The sequence below is a fragment of the Cololabis saira genome, chromosome 24 (genome assembly GCF_033807715.1).
Source record: "Cololabis saira isolate AMF1-May2022 chromosome 24, fColSai1.1, whole genome shotgun sequence".
In the NCBI taxonomy this organism is placed as follows: Eukaryota; Metazoa; Chordata; class Actinopteri; order Beloniformes; family Belonidae; genus Cololabis; species Cololabis saira.
In genome coordinates, this window is record NC_084610.1 from 3521101 (window position 1) to 3548057 (window position 26957).

Consider the following 26957-nt stretch of genomic DNA (forward strand, 5'->3'; position numbering starts at 1 on the left):
CCCCAAAGCATTATAGCATAGCATCTCTGTTAGCTTCATTTTTTCTGAGGCAAACCCTTAAAAAACAGTTTTAATACAAAGCCTCGTGCCAAATGTCACACAGGTTCCTTTATTAACAGAGGTCTGCACAATATCAAAATGTATAAAACAAATGAAATAAAAATAAACTGCCTGCATATATAGAATAAAAATGCTTCTTGAATAAAATAAAACAAATATCCCTTTCCTGCATAACAATTAAATTAAAATACACTGTACAATTAATACAATGTAGACAGTAACAGGCAGACTTTTCCACTGATGTTGACAGTTGTGCAAATAACAAAACATTTGTGCAAACCTCAAATAAAACATTCTAATCAATTTGTCACAAAATAAACTATATCAAAATCATAAAAAAAATATATCGTTTTTTTTTTTTTTTTTTTTAAATCGATATAAACGATATTGTCTCGTACCATATTGCGTTTGAAAATATATCGATATATATTAAAATCTCGATATATCGCCCAGCCCTAGTTGGTGCAGTGCTGAGAGCGGGTTGTGCATGGGTTTTTGACCCTGGTCTGCAGTGTTTTCTGTGTCTCTGCTGCTCTTGTGGCTTGTAGCGCTGGCTAATCTTGCATGTCGCACCTCCAACCCTCTTCCAGATGGAAGCCCCAGTCCCGAGGAGGCGTACCCAGGTAAAGGCTTCTTTCATTCATAAGGGGGTGGGTAATGAAGCTGCCTACAAACAGTGTCAGGCGTTTCTAATACCTGCAGGCATGTGTAAAACGTTTTTTTGTGAATAAAATAATATAAAAATCATCTGGTCGGAGGCAATTCCAATCTTCAGACAAACAGATTACAGCTTTTCTTCACTGTGCCATTTATTAAACAAAAATCCAACTGTTAATGCCAAGTAGTTTTAGATCCACCTTTATCAGCAACATCTGAAGTAGTTGCTTCCTGTGTCTCCTCCACTTTGGTCTTTTGGTTTGTTTAGAAGCAGTTTTGTTGAATCTCAGTCGTTCTTTCATGTTATTTTCAAAGGAGGTTTTCTCAGAGGAACCTTTTCAAACAAACCTTACTTGTTTGGTCTGTTTCTAACTGTACTGTTACGGACCTGAACGTGCTCAGTGGGGCCTGACGGCTCTGAGATGCAGCTCGTCAGGGTTTTCAAGTCACTTTGATGGGATGTATCCACTCCTGGGAAATTGGCCACCGTCTTGAATGTTTATCTTTTACTATAAATAACATTTCTCGCTCTGAAATGTTGGACTCCAAGTTGTTTGGAATTTGTTTTAGAGCTTTTCCCAAAATTAATCTGCAGCATCTCTAAGACCACTGCTTATGTCCTTCACCTGAATGCTCACCAGAGCAGCAATCTGCATAAAAACATCTGCTTTTAAAGAGATGTGCACACCTGCTGGTGATAAAGTCATTAAGGGCTGTTGATCAGCAGCATCTGGCTCCAACTTTCCCTCCTAAACTCTGAGGAAACAGAACGTACTTAGTATTGAGGATCTGGCTTCGTTCATGTTTAATGACTGACGGCTCATCTGAGCTTCTATTTACCAAATACACTAGAAATAGAACAAGACGCACTAGAATCTCATGAACATTAACATGGCATCCCTTTTGTAGACTGTATACAGGACTGTCTCAGAAAATTAGAATATTGTGATAAAGTTCTTTATTTTCTGTAATGCAATTTAAAAAAAAAAAAAAAAAAAAAAAAAAAAAAAAAAGTCATACATTCTGGATTCATTACAAATCAACTGAAATATTGCAAGCCTTTTATTATTTTAATATTGCTGATCATGGTGCACAGTTTAAGATTAAGATTCCCAGAATATTCTAATTTTTTGAGATATGATATTTGAGTTTTCTTAAGCTGTAAACCATGATCATCAATATTAAAATAATAAAAGGCTTGCAATATTTCAGTTGATTTGTAATGAATCCAGAATGTATGACATCTTTGTTTTTTGAATTGCATTACAGAAAATAAAGAACTTTATCACAATATTCAAATTTTCTGAGACAGTCCTATAAACTGAGAGGATTTTGGCTTCCTTTCATTACCTGAGGTTTATATCGTGAGCAGTAAGTTTGTAGTTTGCATTCAGCTGATTTCTCCTCGAGTACAAGCCAGATTTGGATTCTTTTAAAGATTTTAATGAGTAAACTTTGCAACATGTGAAGTGTTTTTGTCTTTGCTTCTGCTTCACTTGTCGTCTCTCTAGTCCGTCTGTTGTCTGTTTCTGTCTCTAAAGTCAAATTAAACTCAGATCCTTGTGACTTTAACACGTGTGACCTTAACAGAGCTGCCGTTTCCCCCAGGTGAGTGGAGCGAGGCGCTGTACCCGCTGCTCACCACGCTCACCGAGTGCGTGGCCATGATGGGCGACCAGGCCAAGAAGTCCATGGTGTTCCTGCTGATGCAGGACAGCGCGCCCACCATAGCCATGGACGTGTCGCTGCAGTACCGCCGCGACGTCGTCTTCTGCCAGACGGTCAGCTCACAGAACACACCGGACCGGCTCACACACTCACCCACACACACACACAGAACACACCGGACCGGCTCACACACTCCCCCACACACACATTTACATAAACACAGCCATTAGCCGCCGCTGCTGCTGCTGCCACTGACTCAGAGAAGGTCATAAATCTGTAAATCACCATAAACACGGTGCAGAGGTCCACCCTCTGTGGCAGCTCAACATGTAAACAAGTTATTAACATCCTGAGCAACAGCGGGAGACAACTCCAGTCACATTTAGTCGTCGTTGGTTATTTTAAGAGCCTTTCACCGTCAAGAGTTTCACCAAGTGCTCTTATCAGATACTTATAATCTCTCTGTCGCATATGTTCAAACCCTCTCCGTGAACTCTCGCTGATCCAATAAAAACTGATTTAAAATAAAACCTGAAGTAGTTAAATAAGAAATGAATGAATCAGTGAATCCAGGAACTGTGCTGGTTCTGGACCTTGTGCCGTAAATAAACAGAATTTCAAGGAAGTATGTAACTTTTACAAGAAATTAGTAAAGAGAAGAAAAAATGAGTGTAATCTTACTTTGGCATATACAGGACTGTCTTTGAAAATTAGAATATTGTGATAAAGTTCTTTATTTTCTGTAATGCAATTAAAAAAATAAAAAAAAATGCCATACATTCTGGATTTATTACAAATCAACTGAAATATTGCAAGCCTTTTATTATTTTAATATTGCTGATTATGGCTTACAGTTTAAGATTAAGATTCCCACAATATTCTAATTTTTTGAGATAGGATATTTGAGTTTTCTTAAGCTGTAAACCATGATCAGCAATATTAAAATAATAACAGGCTTGCAATATTTCAGTTGTTTTGTAATGAATCCAGAATGTATGACATTTTTGTTTTTGTAATTGCATTACAGAAAATCACAATATTCTAATTTTCTGAGACAGTCCTGTATTATCTACTTAGGACTTGCAAAGTGTTGCTCATTTATGTTTTTCATGTTGGCATTATTTTTTAGAAAGCTATTGACGTGTCCTCTCCTGTCGTCCCTTTAAAAATCAGAGATAACGAACTCACACTGCATCATTTTCCCCTCAAGTTGATATATTTTTCTCTCGAAAGAGTCAGAACATTTAACAACTGTTAAACACGTCTTGACACATACAGTACATTTTTAGATTTATCCACTTGACTTTAAGGGTAGGGTATGCAATTCTACATGTCTAACCATTTTCAAATAAGCGGCTGTTACCAGTCGTGCATTTGCTTAAATCTTAAATCACTCTCGTCTCACTCCGCCATCAGCCTGACGGCCGTCTGAAAACTGAAAAAACGGAGACTCTTGCAGAGACTGAGCGGCAGAGGATTTCCTCCACGCAAGGATGCAGCAACACCAGCAGCCTCCACCCACTTGCAGAATATGATAAGCAGTCAGCTTTGCTGTCTAAAAATAACACCGTATGTTGATCTGAAACGGACTCCCGGTTCCTCCAAATGTCTATGCACCATTTCAAGAAAAAAGTCTTGAAAAGCATTAAATTGAGTTTATGTAGATGGGATCTTAAGTTTTTTATAACAACATTTTGGAAATTATCTTATTTACCACCAACCCCAGAGTTTGATAAGAAGATATTTATGGCTCTCTTCTCTGTACATCCAATAATCACGTCTGCAGGAAGCACCCGAACCCGTTATAAACCCAGACATCAGTCGTGATGATGAGGATTATTTCAGGCCAAAGCATCTGGAGCTAAATCTTTCAAAAAGATCAATCAGGTAGCCTAAACGGAGTAACTTGCATGTATCCGTTTGCAAAATTGTCTCATTTTATGTTATTATTCATACAGAAGGTGAAGCTATAATTTACAACAAGTACTTAAGAATATATTCGTGTTACTAGGAAGTTCATAACTCTGGTGAGGTTTTAGCTTTCTAGTTAGGCATTTATACAGGGATCGATCTGCATGCAGTTCCTCAAATGACCACAAGGGCACAGAAGTCTGCGGTGTGTCTACTTTCCAACTCTGAGGGTGACGGCAAATTAAATAACTCCCAAAATTTTGATTTATTCCTTTAATTAAGGAACTCAGTCCACTTGAAGATGGAGCATACAAACCGGTAAAACGGGCATTACTCGTCCCGATAACGGTTTTCAAAAGTAACGAGCCTAAAAAGTGAACCCTGCAGCAGTTTCCGCCCGACTCTGACGTCCCTGCTCTAATTGCAGCTCACCGCTCTCATCTGCGGCTTCATCATCAAACTGAGGAACTGTCTCCGTGACAACGGGTTTCTGCGGCAGCTCTACACCATCGGCCTCCTGGCTCAGTCCGAGTCCCTGCTCAGCACCTACGGTACGGCTGACCCCTGACCCCGGCCCGGCCTCTCCCTCAGTCCTGACCCCTCTGACCCCTCTGATCTCTCTCTCTGTGCCTGCAGGAGAGGAGCTGGCCATGCTGGAGGACATGAGTGTCGGCATCATGGACCTGAGGAACGTCACCTTCAAGGTGCAGCTTCTAAACTGGATTCACTCTTTACTCCCAGCATCTTTTTAACCCTTGTACTGTCTTCGGGTCAAAATGACCTAATTCTCCTGTTCCTTCTTTCCTCCTGCTCTCTCCTTCCTTCCTTCCTTCCTTCCTTCCTTCCTTCCTTCCTTCCTTCCTTCCTTCCTTCCTTCCTTCCTTCCTTCCTTCCTTCCTTCCTTCCTTCCTTCCTTCCTTCCTTCCTTCCTTCCTTCCTTCCTTCCTCTTTCCTTCCTTCCTTCCTTCCTCTTTCCTTCCTCTTTCCTTCCTTCCTTCCTTCCTTCCTTCCTTCCTTCCTTCCTTCCTTCCTTCCTTCCTTCCTTCCTCTTTCCTTCCTTCCTTCCTTCCTCTTTTCTCCCTTTCTTCCTTCCTTCCCTTCCTTCCTTCCTTCCTCTTTTCTCCCTTCCTTCCCTTCCTCCTTCCTTCCTTCCCTTCCTCTTTTCTCCCTATCTTCATTCCTTCTCTCCCTCCCGTCCTTCCTTCCTTCCTTCCTTCCTTCCTTCCTCTTTTCTCCCTTCCTTCTTCCCTTCCTCTTTCCTTCCTTCCTTCCTTCCTTCCTTCCTTCCTTCCTTCCTTCCTTCCTTCCTTCCTTCCTTCCTCTTTTCTCCCTTCCTTCTTCCCTTCCTCTTTCCTTCCTTCCTCCTTCCTTCCTTCCTTCCTTCCCTTCCTCTTTTCTCCCTTCCTTCTTCCCTTCCTCTTTCCTTCCTTCCTTCCTTCCTTCCTTCCTTCCTTCCTTCCTTCCTTCCTTCCTTCCTTCCTTCCTTCCTTCCTTCCTTCCTTCCCTTCCTCTTTTCTTCCTTCCTTCCTTCCTTCCTTCCTTCCTTCCTTCCTTCCCTTCCTCTTTTCTTCCTTCCTTCCTTCCTTCCTTCCTCTTTTCTCCCTTCCTTCTTCCCTTCCTCTTTCCTTCTTTCCTTCCTTCCTTCCTTCCTTCCTCTTTTCTCCCTTCCTTCTTCCCTTCCTCTTTCCTTCTTTCCTTCCTTCCTTCCTTCCTTCCTTCCTCTTTTCTTCATTCTTTCCTTCCTTCCTTCCTTCCCTTCCTCTTTTCTTCCTTCCTCCCTTCCTTCCTTCCTTCCTCTTTTCTCCCTTCCTTCTTCCCTTCCTCTTTCCTTCCTTCCCTTCCTCTTTTCTCCCTTCCTTCTTCCCTTCCTCTTTTCTTCCTTCCTTCCTCTTTTCTCCCTTCCTTCCTTCCCTTCCTCTTTTCTTCCTTCCTTCCTTCCTTCCTTCCTTCCTTCCTTCCTTCCTTCCTTCCTTCCTTCCTTCCTTCCTTCCTTCCTTCCTTCCTTCCTTCCTTCCTTCCTTCCTTCCTTCCTTCCTTCCCTTCCTCTTTTCTTCCTTCCTTCCTTCCTTCCTTCCTTCCTCTTTTCTCCCTTCCTTCTTCCCTTCCTCTTTTCTTCATTCTTTCCTTCCCTTCCTCTTTTCTTCCTTCCTTCCTTCCTCTTTTCTCCCTTCCTTCTTCCCTTCCTCTTTCCTTCTTCACTGGCTTCCCATCAAATTTCGCATCCATTTTAAAATACTGGTGCTAACTTTCAGAGCTTTGCATGGCCAAACACCACAATACATCGCTGACCTCCTCCTACCTTATGTGCCAAATCGGGCTCTTAGATCAGCACACCAAGCGTTACTGTCTGTCCCTCAAACTCGTTACAAATCCAGAGGTGACCGTGCTTTTCAAGCTGTTGCGCCAAAATTATGGAATGCTCTCCCCTCACAACTGCGTTCTCTGGACTCTTGTGAAGGCTTATTGAAGCAGCTGAAAACGTTTTTATTCAGACAGGCTTTTGGTTAACCGTTTATTGTGTCTCTGCGTTGCTGCTATGTTTTTAATTGTGCGTTGCGACTATGTTTTTAACATGCCAGCCCAGTGCTGTTTTCTGTACCTTGTTAATTTTATCTAGGTTTTTATATATATGTATACTATTGGTATCTTTTCTTTTTAATATCTTTTAATTTGTGTGCCTTTTTTTTTTAAATGTAAAGCACTTTGTGATTTTATATCTGTGAAAGGTGCTATATAAATAAACTTTACTTACTTACTTACTTTACTTCTTTCCTTCTTTCCTTCCTTCCTTCCTCTTTTCTCCCTTCCTTCTTCCCTTCCTCTTTCCTTCCTTCCTTCCTTCCTTCCTCTTTTCTCCCTTCCTTCTTCCCTTCCTCTTTCTTTCCTTCCTTCCTTCCCTTCCTCTTTTCTTCCTTCCTTCCTTCCTTCCTTCCTTCCTTCCTTCCTTCCTTCCTTCCTTCCTTCCTTCCTTCCTTCCTTCCTCTTTTCTCCCTTCCTTCTTACCTTCCTCTTTCCTTCCTTCCTTCCTCTTTTCTTCATTCTTTCCTTCCCTTCCTTCCTTCCTTCCCTTCCTCTTTCCTTCCTCCCTTCCTTCCTTCCTTTCTCCTCCCTCCCTCCCTCCTTCCTTCCTTCCTTCCTAAACGGTTAAAGTGTGTTTTATCTCCAGGTGACCCAGGGTTAAAGTGTGTTGTATTATTAATGTATTATTATTGTATTTCCAGGTGACCCAGGCCAGCAGCAGCTCGGCCCCCGACATGCTGCCGATCATCACGGGGAACCGTGACGGCTTCAACGTGCGGATCCCTCTGCCGGGGACCATGTTTGACGCGCTGCCGCGGGAGATCCAGAGCGGCATGCTGCTGCGGGTCCAGCCCGTGCACTTCAACGTGGGCATCAACGAGCAGCAGACGCTGGCCGAGAAGTAAGAGACGCCGCCGTCGGGGCAGCAGAGACACCCGGGCCCACGGGAACACTCATGTGTGTGTGTTTGTCAGGTTTGGAGACACGTCGCTGCAGGAGAACATCAACATGGAGAGTCTCTCCCGACTCAACTCCTACTACGAACAGTTCAAGGAAGTCCTGCCCGAGGACTGTGAGTACCATCTCTGTTTAGGAGACCTCAGTCCCGGGTTAGACCAATGTCTCAGTGAAGGGGACGTCCAGCCTCCATGACGCCAAAAAGAAAACTCGAGTAACGAGTAAAACTTTGTCAGTTAAACTGAGTAGAAAAAGTTAGTTCCAAAGGTTTCACATACTTTTTTTTCCACAGTCGTCATAGGAGCGTAGTTCAACTTTGGTCCTGAACTAAACGTTTTCTTGGTCCACCTATATTCAACTATATTCAATTATGTTCTTTAAAAAACCCCAACTTATCGTTTTCCTGTAAATATTTCTTCAGTACTTGAAGGTAGACTTGTAGTCAAGACCCCCTAAACCGAGACCAAGACACAACAAAGACCAGAGAAGATCAAGGCCGAGACCAAAAACAAACCTAGTCCTTGACTCCAGAGCTTTTAAGGATTGAAACGACTACTAACTAGTCCCAAAGTCCTCTAGCAGAATAACCAGCTCCAACACCCCCCTCCACCTCAGAAAAGGAAGGAATAGTAAATGTTACTGATTTAAATTGGACTGAATTTGGAGATTTAACGGGAATTTTAATTATTAAAAATACGATTATAGACTTGAAATTGCATTATTTAACATTATAGTAATCTGATTACACCGTATATCAGCATCACTGAAATGGACCTGATGCTTAAAAGGGACCTATTTTGGCATTTAATGTCTATTTTAAACAGGCCTTGAATTGTTTTTTCTATATAAATTAGAAATTCAGCCTCTGATCCATGTCTTTATCTTCCCATTCTCTAACCTCATTCTCTATGCAGGATTCTGAGTGGGCGGGGCTATGATAATGAGGCAGTGTGCTGATTGGCTGCCTCAATGACGCGATACACCGCTACGGAAAAATGGCGGAAGCTCCGGCCGGCAGAGTTAAGCCTGAATTACGGTTCTGTGTTAAATTGACGCGAACCCTACGCCGTAGGCTCTGCGTTGGTGTAACGCGGAACCATAAATCAGCCTTTACACCGTGTCATGCATGCGATGCGAGTGAGCGTCAGCGACAAAATCAATTCCATTGCTTTATTTTCTATTGGACTGTCCTAACTGTCCGCAGCGGGACGCGCCGTTTTGAGCATTTTGTGTCGGACGCCCTGCTTCTATTCTCTTCCTCTCGTTCGCGTTGAAAGCCGGTTGAAAGCGCTGCAGGAAACAGTCATGGATGAAGAACGGCTGATCCAGTTAGTTGAAATTTGAAGTTATCTCTATGATTCCTCCTCATTTCACTACAAAAACCTCAATACTTAATGGAGGGAGTGCTACGATAGTCGGACGCTCGCATGCAGTTACACGGTTTTATAGTTGTGGGCGTGGTTTCACGCATCGGAGGCCAAACCTCTGCTCCCGTCGTTACGTAACGACGGGAGCAGAATCTGAACAGCTCGTAGATCCACATCACACTGGACATCATCCGGGCGGCTGTACAGACACTGCAGAAACCTGGTTTTCATAATAGGTCCCCTTTAATCAATCACAACGATATGCAGATATTATTCAAAGGCCAATGATGCCATATATTTATTCAAACAAGGCCGTTATAAACACAAACCTGTAATTACACATGCAGATGCACCAAAACATTAAATCAAATGAAAAATACAAATAGTTTACAAAACTGTACATTAACAAGAGGAAGAACTGCTGATCACCAGATTCTGTCACCTTGGTGCAACGGCATCTCAGTTATCTGAGTCCGAGACCTGGTGAGACCGAAACAAGACCACAAAAAAGTGGTCCAGTCTACTTGAAGGTTAATGAGCTCATCATCACAGCGACGTCTTCCACGTCCTCGGAGCTGGAAATCTACAGGTTTAAAATAAAAAATCGGTATTAGAACGTCTCCTTCATGCCCCAAGAGAAGATGCACTCGCAGCGCCGCCCAACTGTTTCATCTGCAGTGGAAGTTGTTGCAGCTTCCTGTTTCACAGTTTTGTACTCCAGTTTGTGCCTGATGTTTGATTTAGGACACCACCTTGTGTCTGTGATGATTGATGTGGTTTTATGGTCTTAACCCGCCCACAGGCATCATGGAGACGCTCTGATGGAGAAACATTCACGTTCTGTTTCTCAACATTATCCATTATTTTAACTGCTTTATAGGTTATAATCTAGACATCAGTAATGTTTATTCTACTGTGTTTACAGATAAAGATGCACCTGATACAGGACTGTCTCAGAAAATTAGAATATTGTGATAAAGTTCTTTATTTTCTGTAATGCAATTTAAAAAAAAAAAAAAAAAAAAAAAAAAAAAAAAAAAAAAAGTCATACATTCTGGATTCATCACAAATCAACTGAAATATTGCAAGCCTTTTATTATTTTAATATAGCTGATTATGGTTTACAGTTTAAGATTAAGATTCCCAGAATATTCTAATTTTTTAGATAGGATATTTGAGTTTTCTTAAACTGTAAACCATGATCAGCAATATTAAAATAATAAAAGTCTTGCAATATTTCACTTGATTTGTAATGAATCCAGAATGTATGACTTTTTTGCATTACAGAAAATAAAGGACTTTATCACAATATTCTAATTTTCTGAGACAGTCCTGTATATTCAGTCATATTGTTAGAAATTAAAATAAGCATTTCACCCATTTTTTTCCCATCTAAACTGGATTTTAAATCTTTTTCAGCAGTCCTACTCAGTTTTTTCCTCACCTACTTTCAGGCCTCCCGAGGTCTCGTTCCCAGACTTGTCTCCCGGAGCTGCTGAGGTTTCTGGGCCAGAACGTCAACGCCAGGAAGAACAAGAACGTGGACATCCTCTGGCAGGCTGCCGAGGTGAGCGCTGCTCTCCCGTACGAGACACCAGCATCGTTCTGTTGTTTTAACGCCGCCCCTCGTCCTCTCCGTCTCAGATCTGCCGCCGGCTCAACGGCGTCCGCTTCACCAGCTGTAAGAGCGCCAAGGACCGCACGGCCATGTCGGTGACGCTGGAGCAGTGCCTGATCCTGCAGCACGAGCACGGCATGGCGCCGCAGGTCTTCACGCAGGCCCTGGACTGCATGCGCAGGTAGGACGCCTCACCGCCCGAGCAAAAACACACTCATCACTCACAAGCAAATAAAACGCCTTCAGCCAATGAAACAATAAAGAGACGAGGAATCGGCAAGGCCGTGCTGGTCACTTGGAGGAGAGACGGTTGACGAGAAATATGGAACCGTCTCTTTTTTTTAGTTTAACAGATAATTACAGGGAGGGAATTCATGAAAATCGTGCACTTGGTGACAAGTTTTTGATATTTGGCATGGTGTTAGTTATGGACATAAGGTTTTCAAAAACCACCGCAAACAAATTGGGACGGCCCCCTAGTGGCCGGTTTGCAGAAAATTCAAAATGAATCAATAAGCGAGGAGATAGAGGCGGCATTGTAGGTGTTAAGTGAGTTTAAATACACACAGCTGATGTTTTTTGTGTGTTATTTTAATAAAATCCTATTCTTTCTTTGACTTAGTTCTGAGGTTCTGTTCATCTTAAGCCTGAATGAAGGTCACTGTTCTCACCCAGTGAGATTATAGATACTACAGTGATAGTGACCTGTCCAGTAAAAAGAAAACTGCATTCCTTGGGGGTGAAAATATGGGTCTTGAGCCCTATACAATATTTTTATGTGACTTAATTCTTAAGTTTTTGGGGCTAAAAATGACCTTGAAAATTAAATTTGACCTTCAAAATGACCTTGAAATAGGAAATTTATCTCAGAATTGAATTCCTAGCACCAAAAAAGTAGACAAAGTGACAATATACAACAATCTAGGACTAAGAGAAGCTGAGATATCACCTTTGGTCTTTTTGGCGGGAGCCATTTTGAATTTTCTGCAAACCGGCCACTAGGGGGCGTAACAGTTTGTTTGCGGTGGTTTTTGAATAACATATGTCCATAACTAGCACCATGTCAAATATCAAATACTTGTCACCAAGAGCACGATCTTTATGATTTTTGACATATTCCCTCCCAGCTAAGAGAAAAAAAGGAAGTAGAATAATAAAAGGCCACAATCTGAAGCTCGTCCTTTACATCGGGCAACCTGCAGACTTGACTGATGTATCTCTAAAATCAGAAAAAAGTGAGCGGAAATGTGTTTTTCACGTGTGAAACTGCATCACAAACAAGTGGAAGGTTTTGGAAGCGCTGGCTCAGCCGTCTCTGACACGACTGAGATGCCGAACATCTGTCTACTCAACTTTTCTGTCTCCACTGAACCTTAAAATGCTTCTGTTGTCCAACCAGCAGCACCATTTTACTGTTTTGAGATGTAGTTTTTCACTCCGTGTTGGTTCACAGAGGAAATATTGATCCTGCACACGAGAGCAGACTCATTTTTAAAGAACGGCAACTAAAATGAGAAACTGATGAGGAGTGAACAGAAGAACGATGACTTTCCTCTGGAGTTTGTTTGTAATGAACTGCAGGAGACGAACGTGGTGAAAGGCGGTTATTGATCTGTGCTGTGAATTGAAACCCCAACAGAAAGCGGTGTTGGTATTGATCCAGAGTAAATGTGATTTCCAGCTTTTCCAGCCTCGTCAGACGTCAGAGTGTCTATGTGAAAAACTGTTTCCAGAAATGTTTGTAAGTCGTCTGATTCCCGTTGTGAATATCTCTGTTGTTCAAGACACAACCAGCTCTGTCTCTCTGCACACTCAAACCCCAAGGTTGTCTCTTCATCTTTCCTCTCCTCCTCACATCCCCCTTTTTCTTTTCCCCCCTCTCCTCCGCCCCTTCAGCCGACGAGCATGATGGGAGATTTGAGTTTGTGTCGGTTTGGGTTTCAGTTGAGATGCATGTTTGAGTAAAGCTTGGCGATGTTTCCATCCTCTTACCTCCTCTCTTTTGTTACCCCGGTGGAGAAGGTGCAGGTCAGGGAGCGGAGGGATGATGGGTTGGTAAAGCAGCTCAGGGCGGGAGCAGTAACGGAGACTGCCTCGTGTTGCCATGGCAACGGATTGGCTGATGGATGAGTGCTGGACGAGCCCTCGTGACAGTTTAATGAAGAGTTCCTTGTACTGCTTAGCACCGTGTGGCAGAACCGACGGGCCTGGGGAGCCGACTCTTCGCTTCTGCCGACCTATGACGCTGATTAACGGCACTTTGCAATCTTTTCTTATCAAATCTGTCCAAACATCCTCATTTCAACATATGAACGAGTGTTGCCAGAACCCGCCGCTGCGCTCTGTTAGTAAAGTTAGCGTCAAGAAAAAAGTTCTATTCAAAATATGTACGATTATGCTCTGTTAGGTGTTTATTTAGAGCTAAAAGTTTATACATGCCGAGTAGCAAAATGATGATGATGGCTAATGTTGGCTGTGTTGCTGTCAATCAAAGGTTCACGCCCCTCGTTATGCAGAAATATTTAGTGATAAACTATTGAAAAGGCTAGAAAAGAGGAGAAAAATTGCATCAATCGGGGTGGAGATGATGAAGCGTTTATGGAGTTATCTGTGATAAAGAGCAGCTGTGAGAATAAGGAGAAAGATTTAAAAGACTGCAGGGAGACGGCAGCACCGACCGGACACAGGAAGCAGAGACAGCAGGAGGGTAGAAGGTGGTACAAGCCCCCAAGCTCGGGTTTACCTTTGACCTTTAGCCAGGGATTGTAGTCAGGGGTAATAAGGATGCAAACCATCCTACTATGCATTGTGGGACTAACTCTTCAGGTTTGTGTTTCAGCCCAAAATATGAGAAACCTGCATCATTTATATCCTGCTGGTTGATCTGAAGCATTTCCCTTCTGATTCCCAAGCAGTGACTTGACAGTAAAGCCCGACATAGAAGCCATGATGATCCGAGGGGATGAAATAAGCCCAGGCCGTCAGGCAGGGAATGGTCTTGATCTGGGGTCGGCAACCCACGGCTCTAGAGCTCTTTAGCGCCGCCCTAGTGGCTCCTGGAGCTTTTTTAAAGATGTTTGACCTTTTTTTTCCTTTTTTCTCTTTTTTTTCCTTTTTTTTCTTCCTTTTTCCTTTCCTTTTTAATCTCCATATTTCCACTTTTTTCTCGAAATTTTGACTTTTCTCGACATTTCGACTTTTTTCTCAAGATTGTACTTCAACATTAATCTTGACATTTCGACTTTTTTCTCAACATTTCGACTTTTTTCTCGACATTTCGACTTTTGTCTCGAAATTTCGACTTTTCTTGAAATTTTGACTTTTTTCTCGACATTTCGACTTTTGTCTCAAGATTGTACTTCAACATTAATCTCGACATTTCGACTTTTTTCACGAAGTGCATAATGAAAAAAAAAATCTTCCCCCAGTTATAAATAATATAGATACATGCAGCATGTGTTGTCTTCATTCTAAGGCTGATACAAGACTTTTCATTTTTTGCGGCTCCAGACATATTTGTTTTTGGTCCAATATGGCTCTTTCAACATTTTGGGTTGCCGACCCCTGGTCTTGATAGTCCAGACAGGTCAGGTGTAGTTCTCAGAGTTGAAGATGTTGAGATGTTTGGGATTGGGAACAACCACGACCACATCACAGGGACAGCCAGAGCTGGACGTGTTGGAGAGGAAATAAGGGGTTGGATTGAGAGGTTTGTGTCCCCAGAGGAGGAATAATGAAGCTCTGGTAGGATACTGGACATGAAGGCTGGTGGAAGGACAGAGGAGATTGTAGATGCGGTGGTAGATGTGCTGCTGGTGACGGCTGAGATGGAAACGAGAGGGAAAAGCCAAGAACAGTCAGCTGAACAGAAGGAAACACTGAAAGATGGTACTGCGGTTCGAGTCTTTGTGGCTTTTGTGTGAGCATCTTGAGGGCAGAAGAATTAGTGTTTGTTCCCGTCATGTTTGTGAAGCAACTCCTCCCCACGATGTTCTCCATCCTCCTCTGTCTCCATCCCATGTCTTAAGAGTTTACAAACATGGTGAACCATTTTGCTGTATTTTCTTCTTTCATTTTCTGAAAGAACATCTTTCTTAATTTCTCTAATTTCTCTCTTCTCTTCCTCCTCCTCCTCTGTTTCCCGTGACATTTTTTCTTGTTTTGTTGGTATGATTTGGTTCATTTGTGCGGGATCGTGCTGCCACCATTTGTTCCTTGGTTGTGACCTCGACATTACTGTTGTGACGTTGGTGGAAACTGTCGCACACGCCGCTTGTTAATTTTCCATCCCACCTGTGTTGGCTCACCTGGCCGTCCGTTTACTTTGCCCCACATGTCGCCTGTTCTCACCCTCCCAACACTGCACTCCCCCGGCCATCACTTTTCTCCATCTTTACTTTGGCTCCTTTCCTCTCTGCTCCCCCCTGGTTTGCTGCGTCACCTCCCCCCCTCCCCCTCTCCACCTCTCCTCTCTCCACCTCTGCTCCTCGGCAGCGTTGGGACGAGGGAAGGGGTGATCCAGAAGAACCTGAGTGGCGTGCTGCCGGTGCGGGACTTGCGGCTGGACCCCAGCCTGCTGTACTCGCTGCCCCTGCTGGCCCTCAGCCCCAACCTGCTGGTGGTGTGGCTCTTCCTCAGCGTGGCGTACTTCCTGGCCAAACTCCGCTGCAGCTGAGCCGCGACACGCCGCCCTCAGCTCGGAGAGACCCACCGCAAAACACGGAGACATTTGGGTTGGAGGGGTGTGAATGTCCCCCCCCCCCGACTCCCTGGGTGTTTCTGAAACTGTGCCATTGTCCTGTGAGTGTGCGGGGTGGAGTGTGTGTCTTCCACGCACACGCTGTCCAAAGGGCTTTGGACGACCGACGCCCCGTTTAACAAGGTCCAGGCACCGGCATCGTCCCGGCTGGGTTTTCTCCACGGACACTCGTCCCTTCCTGATTGTCCTGCATGAGGCAGAATCTGGGGTTACACTAAGCCCGCTGAATAAGAAGTCAGGAAACAGTCTTGTGTGTTTTTATGGAACACCTATGAATTAGAGACACAGGTAGCAGAAAAGATGGGTTTTATCATCGCTCAGCTGAATGATCCCACCTTATGTTTAAAGCAAAGTGATTGTTTTGATATCAAAATACCAGTTTTAGTTTAATTTCATTGACTACCGTATTATCCTGAATATAAGACGACTCCGATTATAAGACGACCTCCTCTTTTTCAAGACTCAAGTTTGAAGAAAGACTTTTTGAACAAATTAAATTTTTATACAGAAAATAATGACAGTACAACTGAAACAAATGATTCTAACAATATATTGGAGATAAAAAGCATGTTATTTGACTATTTGAAATCATTATCTTGAAGTTTGCATCATAACTTCTCCTCAGCTGCCGGTTTACCTGCCGATCTTCCACCCACTTTTCTCCAGATTGTCGCTACGTTTCTCCACTTTCTGTTATCTCTTCTCTTATTTTCTTCTCTTTTCTTTCTTATACTATTTTTTATTTTTCTTCTTCGTGATAGGGGTTGGCTTTGGCCTGGGGAGTTGAGTTCAGGATTTGCTTTAAAGATATGTGGCGCCATCTAGTGTTGTGAATGGGTATAACGTCTAGACCCCGAATGGAAGACGAATGCAAAACAATGCAAAAAACACCGTCTTATATTCGGGCCAATACGGTAGTTTCAGGATGCGTCATCCAGCTCTCGTGATCCTCTGTCACTGATATCAGTAAAAACCTCACCGACCCGCTTACCTCACCTCACGCTGACCCCAGTTTGGTTGGCGGCTCCAGCTGGTATCCCAGTTAAGCCCCCTAGTGGTCAAAATATGGAAATGCAGTTCAGTCAGGACGGATGGAAAAGCTGCAGAGATGTAAAATTTAGCTGTTTTTCAACGTCCTGTTTGACAAAAACCTGTGTAGAGTGAAGTAATTTTCAGCATACTTCAGGCAGAATCCGGATGTGGAGCTTTCAGCCTTGAATATTTGTGAATACGAGAGGATGCTGGCTAGAAAAGGTGTTTTATAATTTAGATTTCAGCTGGCTTAGTGTGAACGTTCAACACTGAAGTGTCATTAATGTGTGCAGCGCCCCCTGATGGCCGGGCTGTGCTCCGCCTTATTCCTCAGTCTGACACCAGAGCAGAAAGTGGCAGTTTATTTGTGAAACATGTGAATATGTACAGGAATAAGCTAATTACATGCAATGCTTCAGGAAAGACTGACAGTAGCTGGCGTAAAGAAGAAACTCTTATGATTTAAGCTCCATGCAAACGGCTTATTTCATGCTTGCACTTGTTTTTATCGTCGTCTTCCACGTGCTTTGGCACTTAACTTACACTGAAGCTTTTATTCTGTGCCAAACTCAAGCAGCTACTCTGTATATTTCTGCAAGCTTGATTTGATTTTTACTCAGTCTTCCTGTTTTTTCCAGAAAGTAGGTTATTTTTTCTTCTACTTTAGCTCATGCACTTTGCAGCAGATCTGGTGTCGTTCACTGACTCTGTCCACGTGCAGCTTGTTGGACACGTTTACACGTTGTTGCCTGAATTAAAACATAGTTTACAGAGAAATTTTAGCTCAGAAATAAATGAACATCAACCGGATGAGATCAGTGAAGAAAAATTAAGTGCGTTTCCAGGTATTGATACTTGATCGGTTAACTGTTTAACAGAAGGAAACACTTGCACTGTTCATTAACTTGTTGCTTACCGTACTTAGTTGCGGTTTAATTAATTTCCGGCTAAAATTACATGTTTTAAGTTTTAGCTTTCCAAGCTGAACGTGATTCCAGCGTCGCACCAACACCCCCCTGGGTTACTGTTGCTAACGGCAACAATCCATCAGCGTTGTTTTACAGCGGCGACTGTGAGAACGTTGTCCCAACCAGATATCTAATAGCTTTGAGTTTTTTAATAGTTTTTATTTTTACCTTATTTTTCAGTTTGTTCAATTTATTTCAGTTTACTTTTAGTTTAACACGCGTATCAGTAGTTCACTTTGGAATAGCTGTTTAGTTTTGGTTTGGTTTTAATTTTCGCTTGACTGACACAGATATTGGGGAAAAAAACTTGTATCTTTTATTCTTTATTTTGAATAGTTAGAAGTAGAAAAAACATTTATGGGAAAAATTAAGCCACAAAAAAAAGGCATGAAACAAATATTTAATGAATAAAAAGTTCATTTTTAACTTAAAGCTATTCTGTTTTTTAGTTTTACATTGTTTATTTTAGCTTTATAAAAGTCTTAAATTTCTATTTGCATTTCAGTTCACAGGGTTATTTTTTACTGTAAGTTTCAGTTTTGATCTTAGTTTCTGTTAACTAGAATAAAAAAGGACCAACTTTCATTGAAGAGCGTTCAAGTAGGACTTAAATGTTTTATGAATGGATTCATACAAAATCTAAAAATACACAGTTGGTAATGAGGTTGGAGGTGAGGGTCGGCAGATGACGGTGTAAGCTCCGTGTCGTCATCCACCATCAACACTCTTCATGAGTAATGTGAAGTTAATGTATTTAAAATAATGTTAATGGAACTAAATGCTGATTTGCCTCAAATCATGTCCTGAACTACGTTGTGACTTTTCCTCCAATTTTGGTTCAACATGGTCTAGAGCAGGGGTCGGCAACCCGCGGCTCTAGAGCCGCATGCAGCTCTTTAGCGCCGCCCTAGTGGCTCCTGGAACTTTTTTCAAAAATGTTTGACCTTTTTTTTTTAATTTTTTTTTCCTTTTTTTGTTCTTTTTTTTTGTTATTTTTGTTATTTTTTTCTCTTTTTTTACGCTTTTTTTCTTTTTTTGTTCTTTTTCTTTTTTTTCTTATTTTTTCCTTTTTTATTTATTTTCCTTTTTTCATTTTTCCTTTCCTTTTTAATCTCGACATTTCGACTATTTTCTCAAGATTGTACTTCAACATTAATCTTGACATTTCGACTTTTCTCTCAAAATTTCGACATTTTTCTCGGCATTTTGACTTCTTTCTCGAGAATTTCGAAATTTTTCTCGAAGTGCATAATGAAAAAATAAATCTCCCCCCAGTTATAAATAATATAGATAAATACAGCATGTGTTGCCTTCATTCTTAGGCTTATACAAGACTTAATTTTTAGCGGCTCCAGACATATTTGTTTTTTTGTGTTTTCGGCCCAATATGGCTCTTTCAACATTTTGGGTTGCCGACCCCTGGTCTAGATCGAACTAAATTATTATTATTTTTTTTTACTATTTCACAGATTTTCTGACCGCCGAGGCAAAATAAGATTAAATATGAACGAAATTACTGCTCAGATATTTGTCTCCTCGTGCTAAGAGTGGTTAAAGCCCCTGTGGCCACGACCGTCTCTGCTGACCTCTGAACTCGTCGGGTGAAACCTTCCGTTTATTTCGAACACCAGAGTTCTGAACAAGCTGCAGATACTCATCGCTCATGATCACCATCACGGCCCGCTGGTAATGCCACGACGAGGTCAAATCTTGTGACGGGTTACGTTTATTTTCTGGAATCTTCAGTTGCTTTGTGCCAAATGAGAGACGGCTGGTCAGTGATTGATCCAGATCTGCTGCTCAGCTTTGTGGCGATGCAGAAGAGCTCAGCTCTGTCTCGCCAATGGACAAAGTTGTCTCTTAGTGGTTTCTAGAGCGCAGCTGCTAATTGGCTGACGTTGGAATGTACGACTGTAGGATATCCAGGTGAGCCGCGCCGCAGGTGATCACCTCCAGAGCATTTACTTTTCTATTAGCTTTAGAGATAGATAGATGGATAGAGAAGGAACTGCTGCTGTAACCCGTTAGCTTTGTGTAGAAATGATGGATGTATTTATGCTTGTGCCAAACGCTAAAGTCAGGTTTTTATTGAGTCAAAGAGATCTGCTGACGAAAAGAGACATCTATTTTGAAGTCAGTCAGCTTTTTCTGTCATTTGTTCACCTTGGAAACCAAATCTGTCTTTTCTTCCACTTTTATCACTTATTTGCTGATTTTATTCTGTCTATAAAATGCTGAACAACTTTTTAAAGGGGATGTCTTGAAAGTTCTAGTTTTAAGTGTTTAAAGTTCATTGTGACGTCTGAGATGCCGGAGGAAGTTAAACCCTGACAACCTAAACCGTTAAAATGAAGGTACAGCTGAAGAATTCAGAGACTAAACTTCACTAAAGGTGTTGCATAGATTTTAGTTTATATGGTAAATCCAGTTGAGACAGATTTTATAATTAAAACAGAAGCACTCAGGCTGCTTTACCTGGAAATCTGAAATATACAGATCAATATCCCGGCCTGTGAAGTGTCAGTCGCCTCCCTGAAGCCTAGAAGCTCGGTGCCATTAAGATCCAGCCAATAACGTAATAAATCCGACCGAAATAGCCCCTTTTGGGAGTTTAGTGACTCTCACGACCTTCCAAACTCAAAAACTACGGCACAAAGATCCATCCTTCACATCTGAAAAGTATTAAACACATTCGAATTCTCAAACTGTTCCAGGAAATACTTCATGCAGCCTTTACTTTTACTCACATTTACCAAAGTTAAGAGGATGTAGCGTGTACTTGCATGGAGGATGAGTTTCAACCCAAGAGCAAAGTTCAGTTTGTTAAAGTCTATTTGCTCCTTCTCCCTTTTCCCCATTATTCACCTGATTTATAGTTCAAATATTTTTTTTTAGCCAATCAAATCAAAATTTAAAGACATCAAGCCGAACCCTGTTAAAGTCGAAGTGTTTATCTCTCATAGTTGCGTCGGTGATGCTCACAAGATGATCCACGATGAACTGGGTCAGAGGAGCCGCGCTCTTCAGATAAAGTTTACATGTTGATCGGTTACTGGGATTTAAAAAAATGTCCTTTTAGTTTTTGCGTGTTGCCACTGTACAGACGTCGAAACAAGTCAGGCGCTTCTGATTTTCTGTTTTTTCGCTTTTGGAAAGAAAATTAAATGTTCGTGACGACAGTTGGTCGTAAACTCAGAACCCACTCCCCACCGGAGTCGGTACCGTCGGGTCGGGGATCCTTTTTTTACATTTCCAGGTGTAATTAATGATTTTAGCCGCTGCGTCAGTCACTCACGTTCATTGAGGATGATCTAATGAGCAACTTCTTGGTGAATTTCAGGGTTTTCTTCAGTAAACTGGGATTAACAGAAGTGAAATGTCACTAAATGGTTTCTGTTAGCGGTAGCGGTTGCTAACAAGGGTGTGCTAGTCCTAGCATGACACACCTTTACCTTCTGTATATCAGCAACAAACATTTCAAACTAACCCCCAGCTTCTTGAATTAAGGCTGATCTCATGAAATTAAATTGATAGATTTGACATTTCGCTCACCCTGGATGCTAAAAGTTAATCTAGCCGCTTCCTGCAGTTTCCCGCCATTTTCAGCACATTAGTCTAGTCACGCTAACTCATTAGCTTGTTTGTTTATTAGCTTTATATTTTCTTAATGGTGTAAAACTGCAGGAAATGTCAAACTTGGTTCTGTTCAAAGTCAAAATAAAACACTTTTTGCTGATATACAAGCTAAAATCTATACCTAAGAAATAATTAATTGTGAAATAAAATCTATGCTAAATGGCTCATGGGCGTTGGTAGCTGTTAACATACTTTTGGTAAAAAAACAGAATAACAAAATCGATTCATTTCAGCTATTTATTTATTTATTTATTTATTTATTTATTTATTTATTTTAATATCTTAAGATTATTGTGTATAACTACCTCTGTGAGTTTCAGTACGAGTAAACATTTATTTAAATATTAAATTAAGTATAATATAAATAATGAGGTTGTCAGTGAGCAACAGGGATGTAATTATATTTGCGCTATAATACAATCTATAACCAGCTATTGAACAATAAATGCCAGGAAGGTCATTTCTCAATATCGAATGCATTTACCAGTGATGATTAGAGTGCTTCCTGTTACGTCGTTTACGTCTTATTATCATCAGTCATCATCATCATGGACCTGAAAGGGAAATAGGAACTGGGAAGTCTGCTTTTTCAGACTTTTTTTCTTTCCTTGTTTTATTTTATTTTAGGAATCCAGATATATCAGAGTATATTTGTATCGCTGTACATAAACTGTATTTAAGTGCTTGTTAAGCTTAAATGTATTATTTATATCGCTGGCTTTGACAGTTATTCCAAAGGACAATACAGATGTATAAATCCATATACAATATATCCATGAATATGCCGATGATTATTGTGTTTGTGCCATAATCGTCCTGCTTTTGTCACTTTCTACCACAGCTGAACATGTCTGGTATGAACATGTGTCTGTTCTTGCTCGTTGCACAGATCCATGTGTTCAGTTACTTAGCAGTTTGCAGGTATTTGGACCCGTATGAGAACCTTTGATTTGATGGTACATGTATAAAACCTGGCAGTATTTGACTCATGTTTGCTGACGGCCGTGGGTTAATGTGTCCAAATAATCACATCATGTGTTTCTTATGGTTTTTAAAATGCTTATTTATGCAGAAGGTGAGACAGCTATGTAGGTAAGAGCATAGTCATTATGACTCTAGAAGGGGTTGATATGAGTTTTGTAACTTTTTGGTGTTAAGTAATACTGACTGAACCCGGGAACCCAACAGGACTTTTTTTCCCGACTTATGAGCGTTGCTTTTATCTGTTTTGTTTCACATAAATGTACCACAACCCCCAGAAACGTCATCGTGTCCTGCTGAAATAAGAGTTTGGTGGCTCCACCTGCAGAACATGAACCGTACGGAAGAGTATTAGGGCCATGCAAGGGAAAAAAACATTTGAGTGGAAGATTTTTTTTTTATTGTGCACTCGAGAAAAAAGTCGTAATGTCAAGAAAAAAGTTGAAATGTTGTGATTAATGTTGAAATACAATTTTGAGAAAAATGTCGAAATTTCGTGAATAAAGTCGAAATTTTGCCTTTTTTCTCAACATTTCAACTTTATTCACGAAATTTTGACTTTTTTCTCGACATTTCGACTTTTTTCTCGAAATTTGTACTTCAACATTAATCTCGACATTTCGACTTTTTTCTCAACATTTCAACTTTTTTCTTGACATTTTGACTTTTTTCTCAACATTTCAACTTTTTACTCCAAATTCAACTTCAACATTAATCTCGACATTTCGACTTTTTTCTCAAAGTGCATAATGAAAAAAAAAATCTTCCTCTAAAATATTATTTGTATTTTTCTCCTGCCTGGCCCTTATACTCTTCCGTATAAACAGACCTCACTGTTCTGACATTGTTTTTCTTTTTTTACTACTTCTTGCTGATCACATGACGAATTACTTTTAATAAAAAGATGGAAGTGAAAACCTCCAGCTTGGATTAGACGTCGGAAGCTTTCTGCTCCATCTGTCGTAGTCGTTGCGCTTCTTCATCAGTTTCAAACAGCAAACGCGTTGAGCTCTGCATCATTCATCACGCCTGCTTCTTCTCTCGCTCTCATTCTGTCTGCACGCTCCTCCCCTCCCTCTGTCTCCTCCTCTTCCTGTCTCCACAGCGAGGGCTGCAGGCGAGAAAACACCGTCAAGAACGTTGGATGCAGGAAGTACGCGTTTAACTCGCTGCAGCTCAAGGCCTTCCCCAAACACTACCGGCCGCCGGACGGCACCTACGGCAAGGTGGAGACCTGACGGATCTGCAGGAGGTTTCAGGAGGGAAACCGACGTCACACCGGGTGCAATAAAGAGCAGAGACTCACCCGAGCTGTGATGCTGGGATTCAGTGGAGGTTTTAGAGTAGTTCCTTCTGGAGGCAGAACGAGTGGTTCAGCTGGTGAACACTAGCACCACCTAAAGAAGAAAGAACTCCTGAATCTGGACCATGTTAGTGCCATGACTGTTTCTAGCTACTGCATACGTTGCTTCTGTGATATTAGTCAAAACACGCTGAATACCTCACGGCCTCACCCCGATCAATCGCTGATATCAGTAAAACTCATCATGGAAGTCCTTTATCTTTATCTGACAACAAAACAAAAGAAACACTTAAATGGAGGGTGACGGCAGGAATATTAAAGCCTCTGTTTATAGCAGTACCACTTCTGACCACACGGGGCAGAGAGACTGCAAAGCTCCTGTGGGATAAAGTGGTATCAGACCAACTTGTTAACAGCTGATCTTTGCGCCACCATGTGGTCAGATGTGGCATTGCTGCATAAAGACAGTTTAAAAACACACAATCGTGCATTTCCTTCACACAGTAGTCACAATAAGTCTGTAATATTGTGGCTTCCAGTTAAAATCCTGCTGACTCATGCTAAAAACTCAACATAAATGTAAACTATAATAATATCAAATAGCATAACTGACCCCCCAGAAAGGTTTTGCTTCTAAACACATGGACTGTAAATGAAACCAGCAACCACCTACTGTAACCTGTAGCATAAAGAAGCTGCTGCTGCAGAAATGCTGCCTGAAGTGCCCATGAGCAAGCAGCAGAACTTTTCCCCACGTTCATGTCGGCTGGCGGGAGGACGAGTGAATTTACCTGGTTGGTCAGGCCAAACGCAGCAGCTAAAACATCCACAGTGGTGGTGGAGACGCGTCATTACTCAGCAGCAGCAGCAGAAAGCGTTTGGGTACAAACCAGGGATGAAAATGAAAGCAGCTGGGTTTCAGAATCTACCACTAATTCTTTTAAACCAGCGTCATGTAACTGAATGTGGACCGGGCGGGTAACTCACGTGGAGCCGGTTTCAGTCCGTTCATATCTCAGACGAGGCCTTGCAGACAAGCGTTTGCTGGCTGGAACCGTTTCCTGTCGCTCCTGAATGTTCTGGATGATCCCAAAGATTCAGACAGACATGCACCTTCTGTTTACCAGGTTTTGCCTTAAATGGATGCAGATACTCGCACAGGAAGTAGTTTAAATGTTGAAAGCCCAACTAAATACACATGAGAACTAAAAACAACGATAATAAACTTTATTTACTTCCACTGAGCCAAAAGTCCAAGAATCAAGGAGGTGAAGCTCAGTGAAACTGAGCAGACCATGGACCCTCCGGTGAGCAGGATGTTTGTTTCCACTGATGAAGACGCTTCTTCATGATTTCTGTTCATAAATTATCAGATTATTCCGAAGCGTAAACTGTGTTGAACCCGTTTGTTCCTGAGCTCACTAGTGAATTTCCTGACATCTGTCATTGACTGACTGACCTGTAGAAGCAGAGCCTTCCCGGGGCTGGTTTCTGCTCCTCCTCAGACGTGTGTAGGTGTTTAGTTCTCCAGACACAAGTGCTTTAACTCTTGTAACGATGGTTGTGTGGTGCAGAAATAAATCTGGAATAGGTTGTTTTCAGTTTGTGTCTTCAGCTGAGATGTTTTGTGAAGCCTGAGCAGCTTGGAGTCGTCGTTCAGCGCTGCTGCTCGGACACGTGTCTCTGCATCCCAACGAAGACCAGAGGACCAACACCAACTCCTTCAGTCTGCTGGATCAGCCCCCGGTGGGCAGCCAGGAACTGCACTTCTTCCCAGTTCAACCTGGAAGTTGGGATGTTTGGAGTCCTGCATGAAGGCCAAACGTGTTACGTAGAAGCATAAATCACACTGATTTGTTAGAACTCTTGATGTTTTAACATCTGAAGAAAGACCGGTAAAGTATAACTGAGTTCTGGATCTGTGGAGTTTCTTTTGGCAAAGCAGTTTTCTAAGGCACCAGGAGGTCGGTGCACGCTGGTTCCTGGAGCCCTTAAAATTGGTGTCACTGTGGTGGAGAAGAGGAGGAGGATAGGGGAGGAGAACTTATGTAAGTTAGATACTAAAGTAAGGAGTTAAAGCACTTAATAGTAAGTTGTTAAGTAACTTACTGTTACTACGTACTTAAACTTTAGTTACAAAGTACTACACAGTATTTCTAGGAATCTCATGTTGCGCACTAAAACTCCCTCTGCTCCTGTTTCCTCCTCCATAACCCTCTACCTTTGTGTCCTTGTATTTCGGGGAGGAGACACCCTCACCTCCTCCCCTTTCCCTCCCCATCTTCCTCTATCCTCCCCTCCTCCACCACAGTGACACCAGTTTTAAGGGCTCCAGGTACCGGTGTTGGGTTTGAACCGGCGTGCACCGTCCTCCTGGTGTCTTACAGCCGTGAACTAACCCACCACACCACCGATCCCCTTCACACTGAGAACGCTTCTCGTAGCACATTTAACCTTTGGTTTCAGGCGGTGGACTTAAAAACGCTGTGAGTAGTTCCCCGGATTTCTTTCAGTCTTTTCTATCTACATTTAGAGTCAAAACCAGAAAAGTCTTTCAACTCCAAGTTTCAAACTCCCAACCTCTGGATTACAGTTCTGTAATCTAACCCTCTGAGCTACTTGTCAGACACATGGAAATGCTTTTTTTTAAGTTTTGCACTTCAATGTTGGTGGTTAATTTTTGTCAAAATGCTTTGCTAAAGGGAACTCAGTGAGGGATTTGAACCTGGGATCTCCAGGACACCAGTGATCATGTCAGTCCACTGAGCTTTTTACTGGCTGGTCTGGATGGTTTTCCAGGCGTATTCATAGTTCAGTCAACAATGTCTGTTGTAACAGATTTTTAGGTCCAAAACCATGAATGGAACAAACCCCAACAGGGACTCAATCTGACGACGCAGTGACCTCACATTAGGAAGGATATGACAGACTATCTGAGTCTACATTTAGAGTCAAAACCACAAAAGTCTTATCCCGCTACGTCTGAGATGAGCCGTTATCCGTATAAGACCCTCCTGAAACAATAAATGTTGGTAGTTGGAAGTAAAACTGTGTTGTTCAGCAGGAAGCAGAGCCCCGGCAGGAACTGAACCTCCAACCTTCTCATCCAGTTGCTGAACTTGTTGAGCTACACGGTCCTGCAGCTCTGCAGCTTCCTGGATGGTTTTACTCTTCATTAGAAGGGTGTCACTTTAAAAGTGGGTTCTGTATGAGGTTTGAACCCACAACCTCTGCACCTGACAGCTTCTCTCCACCACCTGAACTCAGAGATGAGCTGGGCTGCTGGCAGGAATCTCTTCTCTCTTCTTCTCTGAGCACATGTTAAAGAGCAGGGTGCAGCAGCGGGTCATACATGGAAACACTGGGGATTGAACTCGGTCCTTCGGCGCCACAAACACCTTCCCAATCTCCTGATCCACACGGCCGGTAGCTGGTTCTGTCATCCAGTTGGATCCAACATCCTCAGAACTTCAGTCGTTCACCCAAACACTTCAGCACCAGAGGTGTCAAGTAACGAAGT

The 26957-nt window shown here is 42.1% G+C and overlaps 1 protein-coding gene across 9 annotated transcripts in view; it reads left to right on the plus strand.

Annotated features, from left to right (window-relative positions):
- LOC133425172 (inositol polyphosphate-4-phosphatase type I A-like) overlaps positions 1-24184 on the plus strand; it is a 49985-nt gene extending 25801 nt beyond the window's left edge. For 7 of the 9 annotated variants that reach the window (XM_061715857.1, XM_061715864.1, XM_061715858.1 and 4 more), the window contains 9 exons: positions 651-683; positions 2326-2498; positions 4724-4847; positions 4933-5000; positions 7518-7717; positions 7791-7888; positions 10595-10707; positions 10785-10939; positions 23240-24184. In XM_061715857.1, the coding sequence (XP_061571841.1) occupies positions 651-683; positions 2326-2498; positions 4724-4847; positions 4933-5000; positions 7518-7717; positions 7791-7888; positions 10595-10707; positions 10785-10939; positions 23240-23372 (1097 nt within the window). In that variant the 3' untranslated portion in view covers positions 23373-24184. Of the gene's footprint in view, positions 1-650; positions 684-2325; positions 2499-4723; positions 4848-4932; positions 5001-7517; positions 7718-7790; positions 7889-10594; positions 10708-10784; positions 10944-23239 lie in introns of those variants that run through there. The other 2 variants (XM_061715862.1, XM_061715863.1) reach the window with 2 other exon arrangements.
- Positions 24185-26957: the final 2773 nt, after the last annotated feature.